The 25280-nt window shown below is 43.0% G+C and overlaps 1 protein-coding gene across 3 annotated transcripts in view; it reads right to left on the bottom strand.

The window, feature by feature from the left end:
* Window positions 1-24953, bottom strand: part of LOC124410902 (retinal homeobox protein Rx1-like) — a 30219-nt gene extending 5266 nt beyond the window's left edge. For all 3 annotated transcript variants that reach the window (XR_006929632.1, XM_046889620.1, XM_046889621.1), the window contains exons 1-2: window positions 24654-24953; window positions 16104-16339 (exon numbers count right to left, since the gene is read on the bottom strand). Coding sequence is in view for 2 of the 3 variants with exons in the window: in XM_046889620.1 (XP_046745576.1) it covers window positions 16104-16339; window positions 24654-24828 (411 nt within the window). In the remaining variant the exon portion in view is untranslated. The remainder of the gene's footprint in view (window positions 1-16103; window positions 16340-24653) is intronic.
* Between the last annotated feature and the right edge of the window lie 327 nt (window positions 24954-25280).

The following is a 25280-nucleotide window of genomic DNA, read 5'->3' as shown; positions in this document are numbered from 1 at the left end:
GAATTTCATTATTCATCGGTGAAACTCAACGAGCATGAATAATCCCCTACAGAGCAATTAACGCACTTAATTCAGACTCGTAAAAACGCGACGATGATTTGGTAGCCGCCATAATACAGGCGCGTCCATTTCCCTGCGGAAGATTTTATCATCGACAACGAGTGTCTAATTGGCGGTTTGAACAACCAAGTTTTTGGCTCCGTTGGTGCGCCAGCAAAACGCTGTTTCAGGATCGCGGAGAAGACGGGACAGAAAAAGTTCCATTAGTGAGCAAGGCGGCCCACCCAAAGCCAATTTGTTGCAGGTAGGTAGGAACAGAATAGATTAAGAGGGAGATGCGCCATATCGGCATAAGTATAAGCAGTTGAGTAACACTTTGTCTAATACACTCGACGTGTGAGTTAAGTATGCGCACATACATAACTCGATCGCAATTTCATACCCGGCAACTTTTTTTGCCCCCCATTTATGTTACACACATGCTGACGGTCTTATCTCATTTTTCTTAAAAGCGATCTGAACACTGCAAGAATTCTTGATCCCTTATTATACGGCCAACTTCCCAGGGGTTTATAATTATCGTCATTACCGCGTCACACGCATTTTTCAAACCCCAGCTCCTGCAGGCTCTCCCTCTGTTATTTCCTCCTCGCTCGTTGCATTATTTGGGAATTTTTATGGGCGGGGATTCTAATACTTTGATTTGTCCGTTGAAATTTTTTAAGATTAAACGATCAATGGTTACAAACCCCCCCCCTCCTTAGACAAGCCAATAACAGGGTGGCCACAAATTTTTTGAAAAAAAAATTACTAAGACCTAAAAATCTTTCAGCTCATGAACTTTATATTCGGTTGAAATTTAATTCGATTTGAAGAAAAATATAATATATAAAAAAAAGTCAGTTGAAGCCAATTTGTTTTCTCGAGGAGAAAAGGTGGACTTGTTACCTCAAAAAATAATTTCTAAGTCCCATGACGGAAAACTGATGTCGTCAGTTTTTTTCATGACCAAATTAAAAGTCCCCTGACAATTCCAAATATGATTATTTTTTTTAGCTCTGTACAATTCAAAGACTCATGTATTTCAAACGGTGTAAAACTTGCAAAGATTTCAAGTGATTTCAGGCCATTTCACACTGTGAATATCACATGAAATCAGATAGAATTTATAAAAGTAATCGTTAAAGGCATGATGCAAAGTTGGATTGAAATCACTTGCAATTTTGATATGAAAAATAAGCAATGGCGAATCAAGAGTAAAGAAACAGGGCTTAACAATTCCTGATTACAAGAAGCATCGAAATAATTGATGAAAAATATATTCTTGACAGCTACAATGACAATGAATATAATGTTATAGTTACTTTTACAAAATTTTTCTTTTAATTCCAAAAATGTTCAAACCAAAACTGTAACGATACCAATTTTACGTAAAAAAGAAATATATTCCTCCGAATTTTCAAAAAATTTAATTAAACATTTTCATCGATCTCGAAACAGTTAATCTATGAGAAAGATTTTCACCGGCATTAGAATGTGGGAGCAACGAGGAGAGACTGATCAGGAAAACGTTATAAATATACATATACCAAGCAGAGAAAGCGCAGGAGAAAAAAGAGCGATAGAGTGAAAGAGAGAGAAAATTGTAAATTGAATTTGGGGGTGAGTCGTCGGTCGGTGGGGGCGCGGGGTGCAGAACGAAAGTGCGGAAAGTGGCTGTGGGCGAGATGTCTGGGCGGGGCTGTCAGGCTCCCCTAGAATAGCCCTTAAGAAAGCCACGCGAAGGGCCGGCCGATCGAGAGGGCGAGAGGAGGAAGCCCTTCTCTCTTTCTCTCTCCTTCGTCGCCCCGCGCCTTTCTTATTCGACTGAAGAGCGAGTAACAAGCTCGAGGGGTGAGACCGAAGGTAAGTGGCAACGCTTACAGCCTTCGTGTAGGGCACAAGGGCGGCAAGGAGCAGCCGTCGACTGTCGACCCTGCGGAAGGGGAGGCGGCCATCTTTACTTCTTTATTGTAGGATGGCTGGTGCGACGTCCACGATGCCTCCTCCTCCTCCTCATCCTCATCCTCCTTTTCTGCTTCCTCTTCCTCAACTTGCTTCTTCTCTTTCGCTCTTTCCAGAATACCCCAGCTCATCTTTTTTCGGCCAGAAGAAAAACGATCCGAACATTCGCGGAGATAAATTTATTGTACGTCTTCGATCGTTCAATTTCTCCAACCTCAAGGGCGTTTATTTTCCTTTTTTTTTTTTTACTCCAAGGAACACTCTGTTTCTGATTGAAGTTATTAAAATTGGTCAATTTAGCAAATGAGAACCATGCGAATTAGTGTGTCTTGAAAAGAGAGAAAATCTAACGCCAGAAACAATGTGAAACCTTAAAATGAAAAAGTGCGCAACGCAAGATGGAGCCTTGATCGTAACGAGGTCTGTGAGTGGTAGAACAGTCGTAGATCCCTATCGATATAAGTTCGTTGCTTATAAATAATTCAGAAGCTATTCTCGCAACGTTAAGTGCGTTGCAGAGACATGCGGCTGATGATAACATAATGCACGAAGATTAAAACACCGACGTTTAAATTATTCTCCGCGGAGCTGTGCATTAGACGTTAGAAAGACTCTTCACACGAAAGGATTTCTCAACTTTAGACGTGTACGAAAATCAATCCGTCTCAATAAAAATTGACTTCAAAAAGTTCTTTTTCGTCGAACGATGAAGGGGTGGGTGGATGATAAAGGCAATGAGTACCATGAACGAGATTTATCTGGAAGTGTTTACGGCAATGCGAGTACCGGTTAAACCCGGGAGTCTCGATGATAACGAGAACGACGCGACGTTGCCCTCGGTGTTTGGATTGAGAGGCTGCAGGGAGGGAGGAGGGGAAGAGGAGGAAGGAAGAGGGAAAAGGTAATTGAATTCCCTTCGAAGCTGAGGAATTCTTAGCGGCTCATCATCAGGCCGATATTTCGTTGCGATGAGAAGCAATTTTCTTTCACGCTGCGCGGCTGCCGTTGTAGGAGGGATGGAGAAGACACCCCGTCGAAGAAAAGATCAAGAAGGTACGCGGGGAAAGAAAAGAAGAGGAGAAGAAGAACACTGCAGCAAGATGGCCCGTTGAAATGATGAGAAAATAAGCGAATTTTCATCCCCCGGGATGGAGGGAGTGAGGGAGGGAGGGAGGGTGGAGAGAAGACGGTCTGCCCTCTTCGTCGTTACGTGTATTTCAGGAAATATAAAGAAAACGAATGACACGGCTAACGCGGCTTAACCTAATTTCTTGCTTAAACTCATTAGGATATACCTACCAGCCAGAGTGTATACCTATACATATCCTTATACAGCATCGAGAAACTCGGTCCAATTCTCTCTATACATATATACTGGGATATAATTACCGTTCGCGAAACGTGATCGGAGAGACGCAACTCGGTAATTCTCTTGCGCAGACGGGATGCTTCGGATATCTAGACACCAAAGTACCACCGTCAAATATCACAGTTTTAACATTTCTCGTTCGCACAACGAGAGAAAAAAATTTTGCACTACAATATAGAACGCAAGTACCGTAAAGTTTAACGGACACACTTTGCTTCGTAGAGCACCAGCAGCGATTCATGGGATGAAATCTGGAGAAAACTCTTCTAGCGAGAGCGCGCTTGGCACTCAGCGACATCTAGCGAGTGACCAAGCAGCTGTCGCAACTCGTATTCATGCCACAGCGTTAAATGACCGTGAGGCGCATACCTGAGTTCGTTTAAAATGTAAAAAATTTTGTCATCAATTGATTGTTGACAAATTTTCAAATTATAAATTATTGCCACATCAAGCTGGTTTAGAATAATCGGAAAATAAAATCTGTCACATGCTCGTCATTGAATAGTGTACAAATAGGCGAGCTGAGCGAAGCTGTTGGAGGACCACTTGAACGTGACCCGGTACACAAAAGTTTAACTGCATTGTCGTTAGGGACACAAAAACTGAGAGAGAGAGAGAGAGAGAGAGAGAGAGAGAGAAAGAGAAACATAACGCAGTATAGGAGAAAGTAAAAGAAACACTGTGAAAAATGCGTGGACAATGCTATCGCGTCAGGAATCAGTTTCGTTGCATTTTCTGATTATTACGGTAGACCGATCGCATTGTCGAAGAGCCTAACCTCCAAGGTGGTTCATCCGTAGTGAAACGCGCACGAGGATTACCGCCGGTAAATGGCACGTTTATACTCTGTAATGCAACACACGCTCGCATTCAACATGTATACATATATATCATATACGTATACCCGTATTACCAACGCCATCCAGAGTGCAGCATAATATCCCGTGTACCGGGCGATCGCATGCCAGGGTGCCTCCATTGTCACCCTTACCAACCCTCAGGGCATTAAAAGATTTCCGGCATTGTACGATGTATCGCTCGCGTTTTCTTTTTCGCGCCCGCAAAAGAGTTGAGAAAGTGTGAACCGGACCACTTTGTCACGCCACATACAAAAACTGCAACATACATGTATACAAGAAAAAAAAAAAAAATAACTGTATTCTGACACTGCGGTAGATTTTCCAAAACGATTGTTTGTTCTTATTTTATTTTATTTTTTTCAACCTTTTTCTTATTCGTAGGTAAAAGTAATCAATCGAAAGAGTTTTTGTGAAAAGAATGCAAAAATTTTGGAAATAGTTTTTGGTAAAAGAAAAAATAGAAAAAAAAACAACAGCGACTCGTTTATCCACCGCTGATAGATAGATAGATAGAAGTCGAGTGTTTTCTTAGTCGCGTGTATTACAAGTCGATTACTGCAGGCAGCGGGAGTTTGGGGTATGAGTGAGGGGAGGGAGGGGGGTTGTTTCGAAATAAGCCTAGATTCAGGACATTGAGGAAGGGTCCGTGTTTGCAGGGCCCGCGGGGTAAAACCCGACCGGGTCTATTATTCACCGCGCTTTTTATACGCCCCGTCAAACCGTCGGGCAAATTCAATCCCCGACAGAGCTTCTCACCGTAGAAAATATAACCGGAGTACGAGGGACGTCGTTCGACGCCCCCGGCGAACGAATTTCCCTCTCCTACCTTACTTTCGAAAAGCGAGATGCCCGAATCGAGCCGATTTGAGAACCACTGATGGGCCGACTCTCCTCCAATAAAGCCGCCCCTGTCATTGCTCGTAATCACCCTTAAACACTCTGACGCCCTACGGTCTCACCCTCTCAACTTTCTCCCTACTCTATGTATGTACGCACTATAGACCCCACTCGCTCCTCGTAGCGTGCCGTAAACCACCTCGAACCCCCTTCCACGGAGCCTTATACACTGCTTGATTTGGGGCCCATGCCACCCCTAACAGTACACCAAACTCGCGATACAATACTAATGTGCTACAAACAACTTCTGCGACACGTCACTGTATAACCTACGTCCTTCCAATAGCTTCAATAGTAATATGCCAGTTTTATTACACGACGGCTCTGCTCTGCTCTACTCTGCAGTCGTGTCTGAACAAAGCGTTCATGTTTTCAGATCTGCTCTTCTGCATCGGTTGCGAATCGAACCGGTGCAATTGGTCAACAAAACCAGACAATGTCATTTGTTCTTTGATGCATGTCTAGGTTGAACATCGCAACGGTTACACCAGTGCTTCGAAGCCCACATCACATGGTTCACTTGTGACTTGTAATGCTCGTTTGGTTTTAGAGACTGGGGTCAATCGTTGACAACTATAAAGCACACTCTACAATGCTGAGTTTCCAAAGGAAATAGAATGGTCAAGGTATAGTGGATGATTGGAATTAAAGTACGAATTGATTCATGAAAGTATCAAAGTGAACCAAATCCAGAAAATTTGAAAGCGAAGACCTATCACGAGTCAAGAAGTTACGATGCCCAATGGTGACACGGTGTACCGTATACTCGTTGAGACCATCGAATATTTCGCGTAAAATCGAATCTGGATATCCCCAGTAGACGGGTCATCAGGTTAGCTCGATGATGCGTTCCCATTACAGAAGGGATCCGGCCTTCACGCTGAGTCGGAATTACGCGTGGCTGTTGCACTGATTGGAGGCGGTAGTTGGCCAAGATGTCAAGTGCAGAAGTTGGCGCAACGTGTAGGGCGAAACGTCGTCGTAGGGCTTCCGTCGTCCCACGAGATCTGAGATATCCTTCAGAACCGAACTATTAATTTGTTTCCCAGGACGTTAGGTTCCCGGGTCGTGAGCGGGAGCCAAAGGCCGCGTGCCTACGGGGTGAAAGGAGGGGCGGGTGTGGCGTCCCGAGGAGAAATGCCTCCGGGCGTCGCGACGTCGCTGGTTCAGGGTCCCATGTATCTGCTCGGCGTGGCAGCAGCCCGGACCGCTACAGGGTGTCTCGTCGAGTTAATAATCATGAAAAGTCGCGCTGTTTGCCGAGGGCGGCCCTCCCTTTGTGTGCCGTCGCGTGCTGCTGACACTAATATGAGTCCACTGAGCTTTATTACGAGTTATTAGCCGGCTCTCTCTCTCTCTCTCTCTCTCTCTCTCTCTCTCTCTGTCTCTCTGTCCCTTTTCTTATATTGCAGGCACTCGGATACTTCTGATCTCGTGATTCTCAGAATAGGTGAAAAAGAGAAGGGAAAATCCGTTTCACCAACGATTTGTACCAATTTTAACCCCATATTACGACATGCGGACATATTGCCATACACGTAGGTATGTATGCATACATATACATAAGGGTTTAGAAATCAACCGCACATTTATAAGCATCCAGCAGCTCATACGACCTCGTCTCAACAAAGCAGGCGGTATTATTATTATTTTAATGAACATTTTTTTTTCATTTTTTTTTTTTTTTTCTTGCTCGTCATAAGGGAACAATGCCGCTTAGCACTGTCAAAATACCTACCTACGAGGCCATACGGCTAATTTGCCAAATTAAATGGCATTAATTTATACCCTGTGAGGAACTCGGGCCACAATAATCCCGTCGCATCAGGGACCAGCTATTGTTTTCAACCTAGCATAGTTCAAACGCGCGCACGATTCTCTACGGTGACCTCGTCACCCCCACAAAACCACCGGCACAAATGTAGACCATAACGTGACGCGTGAATCTCCCGCGTATTCTCTTCTTAAAAATTCAATATCACATTTTTTTAGAAATCGAATACCAAAGCTCACTGTATAAGCTGTAATCTAGAAATATTATGCAGTTTCGAGATGGTCTTGAGAATAGTGTGAAAAAGACTTGTAATGACTAGAAAAATTGCAGGAGAATTGATGGCTAGAAATTGGAGAACTCGATGTGCATAGAGTATGAATGTAGACTTAGAGTCTCGCGCGTTCTCTTCGTCGTTGCCCCTCCTGATCGTCTTACTCTAGCTGGGATCGACAAAGTAGGTACCTCCTACTCCAGTCGGAGTTTAGCGTTACTAATCCGCTCGGCTCTTCTCTTCTTCTCATCCCCGAAGCTCTGTATGGGTAGTTTTTGGGGGATCACAATACCCACTCGAGACTTCAAACTTTGAAACGGATATATTTTCCTTTGCCGGCGCGCCCCCTTTGAAAGAGATCTCTAGCCTCTACCAGAGTTGAGTTGAGTTGAGTTGAGTTGAGTTGAGTTCGGTTCGGTTCATTTGAGTTGCATTTTGCATCTCTGTATATACGAAACCCGGCGTGCAGCTCGGATCACGGCGGCAGCGGCTGGTAACACGATATTAGGACGTGTCAGGGGCTAAAAGAGACCCCACGATCACCGCCAAACTACTGCCGCCGACAAGAAGACCAAGAGCGGTTGCGTATCTCTGGCGGAGAGGAACTGAATACGTTTGTACCTGAACACCGACAATGGCCATCCGTAATTTGATTATAAGGACCGCCAGCTAATTGTCAATTACATCTAGGATTATACCACTATACTTGGTTTTGATAAACCGCCGACAAAGCGCCGTTCGAATTTCGAATATTATACTCTGAGTTAGGTTCGTCGTTACAGCCATGTGCCTCTACCTCTTGTACAAATATATTTCACTAATCGCTCCGGTATTATGATCTTTTGTCGAGAAATATTTATTCATCGTGAGAAATTAGCAATACCACTATGCAGGTGCCGTCGATCAATTCCAAGACACGAGCTACGAAGCAACCAAAGAACTCTTCGAGACCAACACTTGTTCAAAGCATTCGAAGAACCACGAAATAAACTAAAGTTTTCACTCGACGATCGGTTCTTCCCAATTTAAAAGTAAGTTGTTCCATCTTGGGGTCGACATCTTCACAGTCAAAGTTCCAAGACAAGCATTTCTACAAACAGAAAGTGACGTTTCTGCGACTACAACGTTCTCGAAAAAGCGCGAGCATGGTGATAATTTATTTATCAACGAAGAACCCAGGCGACGCGACGGTTCATTTGCTTCAGGGTGGTTGGAGGGTCCGAGGCATCCACGCCACTGTGGTTAACAGCTAATCCAGCAAATGAAGTGTTTTTGTGTTTGAGCACAACACTTTGGTCTGAATGAGTCTCCGAGTGGTGGTGGTGGTGAGCCGGAGCCTGCCTACAGCAGCGTACGTCAGGGTTCGGGAAAAGGGTTGCCGACGACATGATTGATGCTCGAAGGGAGGGAGAGTGGCTAGCCGGCCAGGGCGGCGAACCGCGAGGTTCCTTAAACAGCCCATTCCCAACACGGGGAGAACCGAGCGGCAACCGGATAACCCGAGACAAGCTCTAAACGGGGTAACTAATTGAGCCACAGACAGCTTACCGCCCGGTGAGGCACTGGCAGCCGGACGATGGACAGCTAATTTTCAACCGATTCTACATTTACACTCACATACACACCCATAGATTTTTCTCTCCATTTATATTCCCCAACACACTCCTTCCGAGTACCAGCTATTTCAATTACTTCATCAGGATGGATTCGAGTTGAAGACGAACTGTGTCAGGTCTGTAGTAGTTGAACAGACGATTCTCCGATAACCATCACTTTTCCGAAAAAGTAATTCGACCGAAATTTCAACACATCGATGCAACTGAAGTGTCAAGCTTCCGATGAAACATGAAAACAACGCCAGAATGTGAGTCATTGCTCGTGTAAAGACAGGCACCAAATGGTCACGAGCACTTGACACTTCAGCGACAAAAGGAGTTCATGCAACTGTAATAACAACTTAAACTCAACAGATGTTTGGCATTGATTGATTTGATCAATTTTCAGTGCCACATATCACATGGAAGGGATTTTCCATAGGAAGAAGAATCTTAGTTCTAACGATGAGATGGAATTTTGGTCTAACCAGGTATCAGTAATGTGCACTTTATTATCGATACTCTCATCAGGAGATTCGTGCGTTTGGATAATCTTATGACCACGTGAAAATGTGTGAACATGAAAACAAATGATGAAGGGTGTCCTGTATGATGCCATAAGGCCTCAAGTAGTGGACCTTGTGGTACTTCGAATAATGAGGGTGGAAATTATAATATCAGAACCGTTTCCTGGCTTGCACGGAAATTTCGCTGATACTCAGCCCGAAGTGCAGAGCATAAGGTTCAGATCTGGAGGGCAGAGACGGTTGGTATGGTTGAGTGAGAGCGGGGATACAGGTGCGGGGAGTCCCACGGTCTTTGCTATTTCTCACCCTAGCCGCCCTCGGTTCTCGCGGCTCGCAAAGCCATTATCTTATTTTCCGGGTGAAAACATCACGCCCAGGAGAAAAACGATCCGGCGTTTCTGCAGCTCCGAGTTGTCGGCGCGTCGCCATTTCCCCAATGAGAGAGCGAGAGAGCGAGAGAGACGGATGTCTGGGTGACGGAAAAAGAGGGAAATAATCGGCCCGGGGATCACGGAAACCCAACCGGCAATAATGGTAATAGGGATCCCGACTCGACGTCTTCTTCGGTCCTTATACATCCGTTCGCGATCCGGAAAATTCCATCTCAATCCAGCCTTTTCTCGTCCTGCACACTTACTACTTGACACACGAGTGTGAGATGCCAGTTCCACGACACGTCGTTGTTGGGAGGTGTTCTTCAAGTGTGGGCTTCACCGCTGGTGGATGAACCTGGCAACTTCACCGAAAACTACGAACCGCGATTGGAAAGTCACCAATTCGATACTCTTCAGCTGGCTATAGACAGCGAGTGTTTATTCATGGAACTAAAGACATGTTTGCGACACCTCATAACGTGATGTATGTATAATACATACATACAGTAACCAGAACCAAACCCAACTATTTCCGGGCATTCGATTATGTCGCGGGATTAATTTGATTTATGTTTGGTGACGCGCGATAGCTGCTGGACCCACTGCAAAAGTTCTCACCGGCGTCTTTCTCCACTCCAATCCCCACGTAGAGCAATATTTTACGATTATACGTATAGCCTCAACATCCCACGAACAAACACATTAATACCAACTCCTCGGGCCTATACAGACATGGAAGAATGCATACGCGACTTGAGTTATTACTCGTGTTCACTCCTCAGAGGGTTGGAAAAACAACAGCATGAGCCATGTGTGATGCAACTATTTGCAAAAAGCTGCCGGATATCGCCTACCGATCAAAAGAAAATCATTTTTATATTTAGCACTTTGAGGTTTGAACTCAAAAATCAAAAAAATTATTACTACGAATCAATCGTAACGTCCATTAGGAGCGAATCTTAGATAAATCTTATAAAACGGCTTTTAGATAATCTAGTTTGAAATCGTAATCGAAGAATTGGAATTTCTTGAAATTCAATGACGCCGTTACCACGCGGAAGCCGCAGATTTCGATTCGTCAAAGCGAAGTTAAACCAGCGCTTTTTTAAAGTGGTCATATATTCGTTGCACCATCGTAACAACCCTTGAAGGGAACTGACAGTGCGTGTCTGGGACGTCGGTCGGCGGCCGTCTCTCACCTGCACCATGATGGAACGTTAGTGTGTTTAAAACAACTAGACGTACGATATGTGTATACAAGTATATACATAAGATTGTATACGTGTCCGGCGTTTGTTCCGTGCGGAAAACGGCTGTCAGGCGAGCCATAATAATCGCGATTTGACTGGAATAAAAGCGAATTAAACGTTGGGTATAATAAACGGCGTGATGTCTCGGCTTCAGTGGACAGGAGCAATGGGGTGAGGTCTTTCGGAGCTCCGTTGCACATCCGAACTGTTATACAAGGGGTTAGGTAAGTTTAGGTTCAGGCCGTTCAGGCGATGGATGCACGTGTGTGCGGTTCGGGTTGCCACGACGACCTCGAGGTAAACAATATCAACAATATGAAGGGTGCCCTTCGTTCGGGCTGCTCAGCGACGACGCGACGTTGCGCTGCTGTTCAGGGTAATTTCTATGATACTGTAATACGATCGTAGAGATTTCGGCTCGTTTGAAAAATCTCCGATAATTATTCAGAAGCTGGTTGTACAATCGCGTTCATATTATCAACGAAAACAACGAAGAGACTAACGAGCGATCGTTAAGCTTCTCGAATGATTTTTGTCGTATAATCGTGAAAACTTGATAATAATAATAACAACAACAACGTAGTAGCTAATTTGATTAAGAATTATATAATGGCTTCTCGAGCGAATACGTATTTGACGTTTTTCAAATAATAATTTATCGTACCTACCCTGGAGGTATATTGCACCGATTTCTGCTGACGTGGTTAATAATGATTTCGCCTCGCTAATGAAAACAGCCCACGAGACGTCAGAGGCAGTATAGCATGCCGGTATGCATGCAGGTATAATCAAATTGGAGTCTTTTGCAATTTTAGCCAATTGGCAATTGCAGGACGAGCCGCGTTCTGGAATCGACTTCCGGCCGCGAGGGGGTTGTGTAGCAGCGCGGTGTTTCCATCGTGGCCAATCTATCTGCATCGAAATTAGTCGACTCACCGCGAAAAATCAATCAAAACCTCGTTTTTAGATTTCCAATTCGTCAGTTTTTTTTCCTCCATTTTTTCCCTAGTTTCCTTTTTTTTTTTTTACTTTTGTTGTTTTGTTTTTTCATCCTCTCATTTGACGTTTTTCCATTTACTCAGCAGTCTCCGCGCTCGCCACACTCAATTCAATCTACACCCCGATTGTATACAGGTAGTTATGTGCTACGTATGTAGCTATAAACTATTATACCTGCTTCGACGATCGTCTAGCGTCGAAAACAATTTCCGATATATATATATATATATATACATCGGTAGAGAAGAAGAGACTGAGGGAAAAAGAGAAATTCAAAAGTGATAGACGAAAAGGGTAGAGGGGGGGGCGATTCAGCGATTTCATCATTTGAAGCGCGATTGATTACGCAGAACGTCGAAGAAACAGAACAGATTGATTGTGTTTGGAACGGAATAAAAGTAACTAGATTCTCGAGGCTTTGGAATTGGTTTTTCCTCAAAATCAGTTTTTTTTTTGTCCAACATATACTTAGAAAGTTGGGTTTGTGCGTAAAGTGTCCCATTTCCGAACGATGCGGTAAAACGACGCTCTGGCGCACGCGCTTAGCTGATATTCTCAATTTTACACACTAGAGCTTTTTTTTGACGCATCCGCACTTTTTACTAACTCAATTTTACGCACATATTAGGTGTCAATAAAAACCAATCTCAAATTAAACGACTTTAGAAAAATGTTGACCCCCGTCCAAAAATACCAAAATATTCATTCAAGAGTAGTTAGCGATCAATTACTTTATTAGTTAAAAATGACTTGAATTTAATAAAAATGAATGTGTTCAGGTTCAAGTTAACTTACCTTGATACAAGAAGAGAAAAGAAGTAACAAACAAAAATAAAACCACAAAAACAGCCAAGCGAGTCTTTTTTTTAATGTTTTTTTTTTTTTTGTTTTGTTTTTTTAAGCTTCGTTCCCCCGTTACCGTATTTCTTTTCCATTGGTTCGAATCGCCCGGGTTACAGCTGGGTACAATATCGCGTGAGTACGGGCAATATGGGGAAACTTGGCTCGTAATATAATAGATCGTGGCAAGGGTTGCTTTCACCCTTGTAAAACAGAAAGGAAATGGCACTTAGTTTTATTTCAGAGTTAAATTACCATTATTGGCTTGTTACGCATTGATCGCCGTGAAAGCGAGACTCGTTAATACACGCTTTTTACCTATAACTAAACGTTATTACGACTGTCTCAATTTAAGCGCGACAAATTTCCCAAAATTCTGTACTTATATTCCGAACTGCGGTAACGGAAAAACGTGAAGAAAAAAAAAAATAATAATTCGCTATATATATAACTTCTCTACTATCCCTCCTACCACACGATGCAATTTTTCCGTAAAACAACTGTACCTACTACAGTGGAATCGAGCGAGAGACAATTTAAGGCAATTGAAGGAGACAAAAAAAGAAACAAGAAAAAGAACGAAAAAAAGCAAAAAACGCGGGGGATTAAAAGAGGGGTAAAAAAGTTTCCCTAACAAACTAATCGAGTCGGTTTAGTAATTAAAAATTTTAAATTGCGTTTAAAAACAGATGCACGAGTTAGAGCACGTATGTATCTACGTATAAGTATACATGTATAGTAGAGTGGCGCAAAAAAACTGACTTTTTTTTTTTTTGACGATTTTTGACATTTTGAAAAATTTGGAGCGACCTCTTAAAAAATTTTTTTTTTTGAGCTGTCCTTTGAAGTGGGCTCTTAATACATCAAAAACTAACATTTTGTCACACGAGGCACAAAAAAAAAAAAAAAAAAAAAAAAAAAATCGTCGGTTTTTTTGCGCCACCCTAATGTATAGGCATATCGTATACGTACGTTTTTTTTCTCATTTCTTCCTCTAGATTGCGGAGCTTAAACTCGAACACTAAACAACAGTTTTACAATTATTGTCAATCCTGCCTCCTTCTTTTTTCCACCCACACAATCTACCTAGGTACATCCATGCGCCAGTAGGTAACTAACAATAAGCCTGCGGTAAGCCTATTACTCCAGACGGAGGAGAAGGGCAATTTGTCGAAAGACAGACAGACAGGCGTACGTTGGTACCTACGTTGTTATATCTATACGCATAATACATACGTGAATACCGCACACGTATTCTGATCTCATTATTTTTAATTGACTGCTCGGCTGAGCCGCGGCGGCAACGCGATATTGAGAATATTGGATTTGTTAGGGGTTTACACGGGTTAAAACCCAGCGTACATACCTGATACCTACCTACCTACCTACCTACCTACATAATATACCGTGCAAAGCGGCAAAGGTAGGTGCAGATTCTGGCGACTGTGTTGCGGCCTCTCCGCGCCGCGTTCGGTCGGCTAATCGATGCCTTGTAGCACGCGACTGCTGCTTGCTTGCTTGCTTGCTTGCTTGCTTGCTTGCTTTTATCGTTGTCACGCACATAATTAATTTAATTTAGTTTAATACGTCGCCCCCGTTGCGCCCGCCCGGTGATCCCAACCCTGATTGCCAGCACGGAAACACCGGCATCGCCTCGGCTTTGCTTACATGCAGCTAGTCCCGACCGTCGAACACATCCGCACTGTGTCTTGCGGTGGAGAAATAATGTCATTCCGCACTACGCTCACTCGTTAATTAACCAAGGACCAGACGGACGAGATTCTGACTTAGAATTAGATGAGAACAGATTAGATATGAGTAATTAATCAATCTTCAACGCGATTGTCGAAGATATGATATAAACTAGATGATCAAGATCAAAAGAAACTATTCTAAGATTCTTCTTCTTGACACTTTTCAGTTTTGCATCAACTTGTCGTTACAATGAAGTAAGAATGTACTCAAACAGATTCTTTGATGAACACCATAGTCACCGCATGCATCAGAAACACAATGTCACAAGATTTTACACAACCGATTTTATATTCGTCGATCGTTTCGTTCCACGGATGGTTTCATACTGGTTCAACGAACTTTACCGTTTACTGTATCAGCTCTTCGAATACGAGCGGAGACGAAAAAAATATCAACATGGGCTCATCGACACCGGTTTCCAATCGCAAATGTCAGTAGATGAAATTAAAATATATTGCTTTGGCCAATTTTTTCTTGCCATGGTTTTCACGTATGGATAAATAATGTGGTTGGAGGGACGAGCTTTAACAACTTTATTGTCGGTTTAACGATTACATTGATGCACTGCTTTATTTGAGACACTTGAAACGCTTGATCTTCCGAAATACCAGATTTCGAAACGTTTTCACCGATAACACGATGAATTGTTTAGAGAGAAGGAAACTAAATTCGAGATGGACATCGAAGAGAATAAAATTAGTTATATGACAAATGGTGAACGAGACGATAGATAAACGTGCATCCTACGTGTGCATACACAAATCTTAAAATAGAGTTTGATGTATCACAAACCAACGCGTGTGGCTCGCGATTCACCAACTATAAGTTGAAAAAAAACAAGAATAACAATGAAAAAATAACCAAACTACACATGTGTATTTTCATCCATGGGGAACGAACCACTCTTCAGGGTATCGGTACTTCTCTGTGTTATGCGGTGAAATAAATCAATGGTAAATCCTTACGTGTCACGCACCCGCCGAAAAACGGTGCTTAACGTAATAGCTTAGTTTGACATTTACCTATCTCGTTTTCCTCTCTCCCTCTCTCTCTCTCTTTCTCTGTCCCCGAGTCCCAAACGCATTGCTCACAATCACGCAGCTCGACGTGGGTACTATTTCTACAGTCGGTTGATCTCTTGACGAAAGAATAAAACACACACCAACCGATTTTCATGTCCCGAGTCGCGATGATCTGCGTAACTGGACTCTAATGTCTGGCATAAAAAGCGCAATAGTTCAGTCACAGGTTCCAATTATACTTGATACGATCCTGCTTCGCAGAGCTTGTCCAACTTTTAAAACGAGAACGAATAATTCGTTCCCCTGAAATGGCTTTCGTGACTTTAAACGAAACCGGATATACCTCTGTATATTGTAAAAACTGCGAACGGCGTCTACACGCAAAAAAATATTTCCATTCCAATTCTACCGCACATAATGCTTCGAACTACTACTGTGGCTATGAGACAAGTGAAATGGGTGGGTATGGATTCGGTGATCACGATTTGCACAACTCGATTTCTGCCTATGATAAACCGTCCAGGTAGGAGGAATGATGAGATTGGTTATAAGGAAAGACCTCTTACCTGAACCCGGACCTCCGGCAGATTGACCTTCATCGCCAGGTCCTCTCTCGAGTAGACGTCCGGGTAGTGAGACTTCTCAAAAGCTCTTTCGAGTTCGTGTAGCTGGAAGGTTGTGAAGGTCGTCCTGTTGCGCCGATGCTTTTTCTTGCCACTACTTCCAGTTAGGTCGTCAGATCCGCATCCGGTCCCCAATTCCTCGTCGCTTCCACCGCCCGTCGAATTGCAACTGTTCTCTCCTGAAAGTGAAACGAGGTACCAAATGAAGTCTGAGTTTAAGCCAGACTTTGCGTCTTGAACAGATTGTCATTAAGTTGATGTCAAGATTCGGGATACAATAATAACGGATAATATCAAAGCGGAAGAAGCTGTTTCCAAGAACAAAGCTTTCACATCCTTCGCTTTCCTCCCGACTGTTTTCAGCTCCCGGAAAATAAAGTGATCACGGAAGTGAAGGCTGGTCAGAAGATCCTTACTCAAGTTCACCGGTAAAGTGATGAACATAAGGAACAGACAAGCAGAGAGCGGTGAGTTGAATCGTAGATCCGATCCCACGACGTCGGATTGGTTCGATGTATATAAGATGGTGTTCGCCAGCTTATTAGCCTGGTAATTAATGTTCTCGGGGCGGGCTTTATACTGCATTACATCCACTTGTGGTGGAGATAATAGGGTTGCTTACGGGCGACTGTATCCAGCCGAGGTTGGCGCGTCTACGGACTAAACGGATGGAGTGTGGTTGCTGAGCCCGGTCACACAGACATGCAAGCACGGATCACCGTGCGCAGGATCTAGCCGAACCAACAGTATACGTATAGACAGGCTTGTTAATCAACGGCCTAATAACCTCGGCTCACGTTCTGATTGACGTGTCACTATGCGACTTAATTACCAACAACAATCTATACCCACGAACGGTATCCATCCCGGCAGGCAGGCAACCAAGCGCCGGATACAACGTCAGCTCGACTATACGAAGAGCTGTGTAACCATATTTCGGACCTTCAACCCCTTCTCCATTCCTCTCTTCGTGGTTCAACGCGACGAGAAAATGTTGCAGCCTTTTCTTCTTGGTCTTGTTCTTGTTCTTCCTCCACTTCTTCCACTCCTCCTCCTGAGATGTGCCGAAACTCGAGGTCCGCGAGCCCACCGCACGTGATCTGTATCTCAGTTATAAAGGGCCTCTAGTTCGGTCTCTAGCTACTTAAGAGATTGACACGAATAGATAACTTAATGGACGGAGAGACGAACCAGCGCTTCGACTTCCAGTGGGCAGTGGGCAGTGACTCTAATGGGCCAACACTGATCTCTGATAAATTTACCAGTCGCTGCTGCCATGCTTCCTTGCTTGCTGCCGTTCCTTCGATCATGATGATGACGATGACGATGCCTCGGCACCATGACCGTTTTCAGACGACTCAATCTCCGCGGTATATTCCTATAGAAGTCGGCTATTGAGGGCCAAATAAAATAAAGATACATTTTCTGAAGGGAAAAAGGAGGACCGAAACACTCGTCGAACCGTACTGAACTGACTGACTGACTGGATTGGTCGACCAGCATCTCTTGCCGAGGCAAAAACGATAATTCGATAAACAACTCTAATGGGTTATCGACGTCCGTGATCTCCTTTCGTACATATTGCTTTATGCACGTCTTGAACCCGTAGATTCTTACCAACGTTCTTGGTCTGCAAGGTGTCGCCAGTTTTAAACTCGATAGCTTCACGTACCTTCATAACTGTCTTGGCCCTGAATTATTGGATAAACTTTTCAGTAGCCATTGAACGAAAACTCTCTGTCTGATTGATTTTAGACTCTAGCGATTTTTCGATGCTTCTTTCAATATCGAAGAGTTGTTTCGCGTTTCAAGGATCGATTTTAGGATTGATGGCAGGAGCTGAAAACGTATAATTGGCTTCAACAATTTGTAATTGAAAAACTTAAACCGTTTATGGTTTACGATTACGATGAAACGTTAAATTCACAGTTTCACTTGAAATTGACGGTAATATTTTTTCCTCGCATCTTTCTCGGATCTTCGACGCTGTGACAACTTAATCCGTGCACCGAAGTGTACGCGTCAGTTTACGTTCGCATCGGTAGTTGTGTTGGTGTACATCGATGCATGCATACACATCACGTATATAATTCGTGAATGCCGAGCGTTAATTCGTGATAGGTACGGGGGATAGAGGTATGAAGGAAGGAAGGAAGAGGGGAATGAAGGAAGAGGGAAGGGATGTGCCTGAAATATAACGAGTTTGAACGCTAGCGAGTTAACCGGATTAAACTTGGCTGGCAGCTTATTAATTACAGCTTCGTCAACGATCAACAAAAAGCAAACTATCTACCGCCGCTCGCGGTAATTACCGTTACTAATTGACGCAAAACTTGAAGCTCAAGACTAGCGTGTAGCCTAGCAGCGACAGTGAAGAACGCGATTCCTCGTCTCTAAACCGGAGAAACTATTCAACCTCGTTTACTTCTCGGCAAGTAGTTTTATCACGACTACTTCTTACTTCCAATCATCCAGTCGTGCAGTCGCCGCCATCCCTTCGCGTGGCTGTCGATCGCCCAGTCGTCACTTAATCCGCAATCTAATTTCCCTGAGTGGCGTGGGAGGACAGGAAGAAGAGACCGAGTCGAGACGATCGTAGGATCAGAGAGGAAGGAGCGAAAAAAAGGTCCATCAGAAATAAAAAGAACAAGCCGTGACACAGAGGGCTTAGCTAGCCGACCAAAGAGGGCCAAAGAGGATTACTAAATTTGTCTTCTTTCCATGGACAGGCGGACATCCACGTCCACAACCTCGACGTACTCCATGCACACGTGCATCCTCTTCTTTCGAGACTCGCTGCTCTGCAGTGACTTCAATTCACGATCCGAGCATTCCAAATGGATATGGATGGTCCACGTGTACATGGAATCCGCGCGTACGGTTATGGATGCAGATTGTTCTAATCGATAATTAGGAACACGACACCGGGGTGCGAAGGGGTGTATCGAGCTAGGGACCGAGAGACTGGCGTGGTAGGTATACGTATTTGAATTAGTGTAAATCGCAAAGCCATTAGCAATTGGTTGATAATTGCTGCGATTAATATTGACGCTTCGATAAGCCCTAACTGCGTGTTTCCCACATATTCCCTCCGGCTTGGTTTTCAGTTCTCCACTTCATTCACTCAATAAACGCTCAACCTTCCGTCGTTATGCAGAGATGATCAGATGAACCTTCCAAGGAGTGTGTCATCAGTGAAACCCATGGATAAATCTGTTAATCAGTTTGGCAGAAATCCAACGAATTCCTCATTATCGATGGCAAAGTCAGCGCATCACACAAGGGTCAGGAAACTGATTGGACGGTTTTTTCGAACAAGGTGTACCCAGGACTTACAAAAGCTGATCATCGTCGCCTGTCGGAGTATATCGCGTGACACTGCGAGCCCAGGTTTGTCCAATTACCTGTAATTTTAGCCCCATTTGTTTCTGGCCAGGTACCTGCCTACACACTGTACAGAGTGAGCGACTGACTCGTTGGGTTACTCGCGATGTTTTTCAGCTCACGTAAGTGCCGACTAGACAGTCACCGGCATGGTGTCGAATCGTATTACGAGTTATACGCATTACGTGTGACTCCTATTGATCTGCTGCAAATGGTCTAGTTTTCTCAATTCATGTTCGTCGTTTTTTACTCATCCTGAACCACGTGCTACGAATGGGAGCCATAGGAGTCAATTAGGAGGATGAGAATCGTGCGAGGTGAGATTGCAACGACACGATTACAGGCGGCTTGACGTTTTACCACAAGTTAGACACTCGGTGCAAGTGCCGGGTACCAGGAACCAATCGCATTTTCACCCCTCCGAATACAGACAGAATTGCAGTCTTTTACGACAGTCAATTGTTCGTAGTTAGTTGCAGCCAGAACCGTGGCTTTATCACCGCCATCGCGCTACGGCATGCTTGTGTGTGTATCCAACGTGGTTATTTCCGTTTTTACGTCTTGTGTTTTACTTTTCTCCGCTTTCATTACGTCCCCTTTCTCCGGTCCGTGATACGGGTTATGGTCGTATCAAGTTTTCAAGCCCTCGAGAGATGGAAAGTATGATATTTACACAGGTACAAGCGGACTTTGAATTAGCAGATATCGTGCGAACCGCGAGTCCTGTGTGCTTAATTTCAGTCGTTATCGTTCTAATTAAGTATGATTCATTGTTGCCCTTTTTTGTTGATACCCATAGGTTTGAGGTGGTCGGTAACGAGGCGAGGGTTGGAGGTTTCGACAACCCCAAATGACCGGGTGACTAGGAGATGTGAATAAGTATAGACTGTTGAACCCTTCGGTACACCGATTGCCTTATTAAAAATTATTCCTTATTCAAAAAACACGAATGGCAGGTAATTTTTATTGAATTGCCGTACGAAATTCCGTCACTCTGATACAACCATCGTCGCTAATTGCTTGTAATATCGCCAAGAAACTCGCGCGTATTTCTTGTTAAATACCGATTACCGGGCTGATCGTTGCTCGCGTTGGCGTTCGACAGCCAGTTTCAAGATTGAAGAAAAGGAAAGGAAAAAACCGTGGATGGAAGAGGAAGAAGAGGAGGGAGGGAAGGAGGGAGAAAAAAAACAACAACGGAAAAAAGGTTCCTCGGTCCATTAGTAGCAGCTCTTAAGAAGCGACAGGCTTAAGAACGTGTTTTCTTTTTTTCGCCCGTTTTTTATTCTTCCTTACTTTTTTCCTACTTCTCTCACTTCTCCTTCTTCTTCTTCTTTCATCTTGAATCTTCGTTTTTCCAATCTCATGCTTTTATTTATAAATCACATATTACATACGCGCATTGTACACGCGTTTATTGGCTCGAGGATAAATGCGGTTATTACGTTTTGCCTTCTTTACGTTTCCATCTTTATTTTCTCCTCTCTCCGCTCCTTGGTCCTTGGACGAGCATTTTTTCGTTTTCTTTTTAGCCTCTTCGCCCATCTTCTTGTATTTTTACGTACACCAACGTCGACGGGTCGTCTTTTTTCCTCGTTCTTTATGTAAAGGAAGATTAGAAGAAGAAAAAATGAAAAACAATCTTGTTTCTTTTTTCTCTCGTTCCACCTTGGCGCGTTGATTATCATAATTAATGGTAATTCGATTAGTCGTACAAGATTGAGTCTTAGTTAACCACCAGGCAGTTTTTTTCAACTCCTCGTTTTTACCCACGCCACCGCGTCAGCCCGTCTATATCATCATCTCCTTATTTTTTCCCGTCTGTCCTTCTTAATTCTAAACACAACTACAAACTTTCAAAGCTAATTAACCATGCGGACAATTAAAAGGCAATTATCACAGACGCCTGTTGGATACCCACTCACTGGTCTTTCAATGCAGGTGTACAAAAACTATCCGTAATTTTCGTCGTAACAAAAGAAGAAGAAGAAGAAGAAGAAGAAGAAGAAGGAAAAAACGACCAAATAAAAATTCGAAAATACCGAGAGAAATCCTGAACAGTCCTGAATTCAAGGTTTTCCGAAAAACAAGTGGCAAGGAAAAAAAAATTTACTCGGTAAAACAAGTGCAGTAAGAAATTTATCAATGTTATTAAAACGGCTGCGAGCTGTATTACGGTGCAGAATTTATGATTTCGTTTTTCTCTTGATTAATAATTAATTTCTAATCACGCTCGCGGAAGACGCGGTGACTGGCAGAAGAAAACCGCAGCAGCGAGAATAATTAACTTAAATAGCTATTCACAGGTTAATGCGGTGTCACTTTTGCGAGCTATTTTAAATAAATTATACCGACAATTTATGCCTAAAGAATGAAATAAAGACGCGTTACAAAATTTATTGAACTGTGAATTCTTGATATTCCGCAAGTAATAGAAGAGGAAAAGGAGAAATGAAAATATGAAAACGAAATTCATTCATGAACTTGAATAAAAATGTGAAAAATCAAAAATTAACTCCCCGGAAGGAAAAAAAAAGGATCGTAATCGAAACGAATATTTTTTACCCAGATGTATGAATGTACATAAATATCAAAGTACGATTAACAATAATAAACTCCGAGACGCTTGTATGCGATTGTATGCTTGGAAGTCTTTCATTTCGTTACAATTAATTTACATACTTTTTACTCCGTTTCCGGTTACGTATCAGTAATGAATGCAAGGTTCCGGCTGCAGGAGCATACAGCGGTCGCGGGTTTCAACCCCCGTATAAGTTATATAGATATACAAACGAATTGTCGTCACGCGTGACAAGAGAAATATTTTTTTTCATATCACTTTTTCAACTTCGCAAGAAAATTTAGCGACTTTTTTTTCACGACTTTATTTTAACCGTAGTTCCGAAGTTTGTAAACGTGGACGAAGATTTTTGAGAAAAAAAACGACGAGTTCTAAGAAATGTACATTTTTGTGATCCTGTTTATTTGTTTTTTTGCTATTTTGTCAAACATACTAGTTATAAATGAAAAAAAAAAAAATTATGCCATGTCCGTATGTCGAATGAAACTTTTCGAAATCGTTGAAATGAATAAACGTTATTCCCAGTATTAAAAAATCTTCGAAATCTGTTGTAAAAAAAAAATGGTAGCTGGGGTCAAAACTTGAACGACTCAATATTGCGAATGGACGATACATCAAAATTTCAAACAAGTAAAAATCAAATAACGAGAGATGAATTTTTCGAAATCTCGAGTCACTGGTTAGTAGTCATTCTGATCAGAGACACTTTCAAAATCAAGATTTCGAACAATTAATCTCTCGTTATTTCATTTTCACATGTTTAAAATTTCGATATATCGTCAATTCGCAATATTAACCCTTCGAAATTTTCACCCCCATCCAAAAAGGTTCGTTGAGTTGTTAATGATTGGTCTTAAAAACTCGACGAGTCAATATTACTTTTGGAGTGTCGGTGATGATGTAAAAGCTGAAAAAAAAGGAAAGACGGGTTGCTTGGAACGCTTCGCGTTCGTTGAGAGCAGTCAGTGAGGCAGTCAGTCGGTCAGTCAGTCAGTCAGTGAGTCGCGTGTCGGCTAATTGTTCGGCAGGTCGAAAGATCCGTTGATAGCAACGATTTTTCAATTACACGCTATATCCATGGACGAGGTAACCAGCCGCCACCGGGCGACGCGACACGACTCGACTCGACGCGACGCGACGCCGTTAACGATTCCTACACCATAGACGGTATACATACGGGGTTACACACCCTGCATGGATTGCTGGTTGGCGTGTAATAAGTACGTGATCACGGGGTTTACAGGGTTTGCTTTATACCCACACAAATTTTATTACACACTTTAACCACCCCCACACCCTCCACCGCGAGGCGAGGGTGCTGCTTCGCTTTATTGACGAGTCTATTCTCCCAGGGGAACGGAGAAAAAAAATTTTACCTTGTTAAAAACGTACCTGAAAAAGCATGTGTCTTCCTTTTTCAAAATTTATTCACCAAATAATTTGAGACTTTGCATGGAACGTGATTACTTTAAATATTATGGTAAATAAAACGATTTTCCAAATGCTTTACAGAAATTTTTGGAATAATTTTAATTCGTTTTCTAACATGTTTAGGTGAATTTTTTTACGCACCAGGTAGTTTTATTAACATTGATGCGATTCAATGCGCGGATGAGATGCGGAAAGAGGGTTTATTTCAATTTTTCTACACCCAGTTTGCAGACAAATTTGACAAAAGTGATTTGGTCACATGGTTTTTATAAATATTTCAATTAGGCGTAAAGAATATATTCTATAATCTCAATCGTATGGCTTAAGAGAACAAAACTAATTGTAAAACGATTAAACAATGAGTTTAAACCTTCAGTTTATCATCAGTTGAGACTTTAGGTACTTGTATCCATTCTATTTATTTATTAGATAAGCATCTTTCATCGGGAAATTAATGATTTCAAATTCATTTCCTAGTTGAATTTCCTACCTAATCTCTCTCTCTCCCTTCCTTTTTATCGAAAATTCAGTGATTTCAGAATTACTCCTACAATAATGAACAGTTTAAAAAATCAAAGCGCGATTAAATTCGCCTCCGTAATTAAAAACTGCGAAAACTTTCATCAGCCCTAAAACAAATGGGATGAAAATTGGTGGACCAAATCCCGTTGATAGTAACTCTATGATATCGATAAACACCGTATTGACGAAAAACACGGGGTTGGGGGTTGGAGTTGGGGGGGTTAGGTTAGGTATCCGCTAAAAGTAACCAGAGCCAGTGAATTGACTGAGCTGCAGGAGAATTCGTTCCTCGCCTAACAAGATCCCGAGGGATCCCGGAGTGCTCGCGGCGCGGCATTTCATCCGGTCTAACAGTAATCCGTTTCTGCAGTGATTTTGGGGAGTTTAAGGGGTGGAGAAAGAACGACGCGCATTGCCGGTGAAGAGGCGGGGTGCAGGAAGAAGGAAGTCGCGTGGCGCCGCGACGCCGGCCGTCGGTAAGCCCGCGATGCTTATGACTTATGACCTTAGAGCAACGGTCAGTGGGGTTTTCGGGAAGTTAGGCAGAGTGAAAGATGCGTCAATTGACAAGGTACCGTTATTTTCCTGCTCCCTCGATCCCTCCTCCATATCCTGCGCGGTCCTTTTCCGTCCAGCAAGTCCGAGGATGGCGTCGATGCTGTGTCTCGGGGTGCTGCTGGCTGGTTTTTGCTGAATGGTTATGTCCTGGCTGTTCTGAGACGCGGTCTCAACAAGCTGATGAGAATCCATGATGTCGAATTCAGGCCTCCTGACAGTCTAGAGCTGATCGTCCAGCATGCACACTTTTTTATCTCTCTTCTCGACCCGTCACATCAACGCTCACTCGTTACTGGTATCAGCGTCAAATCATCATGGTCATCACGATCACCATCAGTGTCTTCTTGATACTACGAAGTAATGAAATGGAACTCAAAGAAAATAAAAAAAATAAACTATAAAGTAGAAAATCTCTCTCAGCACGAAATCTATATTATTACACCGTGCTTTCTACCGTCTCACTATTAGTAATCAGCTTCAGCGCGTGTCCATAATTTTAGCACCATGTCTTTGCTGCGAGTTCGTTGGTTTTTAGTCTGGACCACTCTTAAGTCACTACGATGGTAAACAAGTTCGTTCACTGGGTTCGAAAAAACACTTCGACTATTCGGTCCTTTCGTCCAAGGATTACCAATCCATATCCA

The sequence above is a fragment of the Diprion similis genome, chromosome 10, assembly GCF_021155765.1.
Source record: "Diprion similis isolate iyDipSimi1 chromosome 10, iyDipSimi1.1, whole genome shotgun sequence".
Lineage (NCBI taxonomy): Eukaryota > Metazoa > Arthropoda > Insecta > Hymenoptera > Diprionidae > Diprion > Diprion similis.
This window is presented reverse-complemented; position numbering and strand designations above follow the sequence as displayed.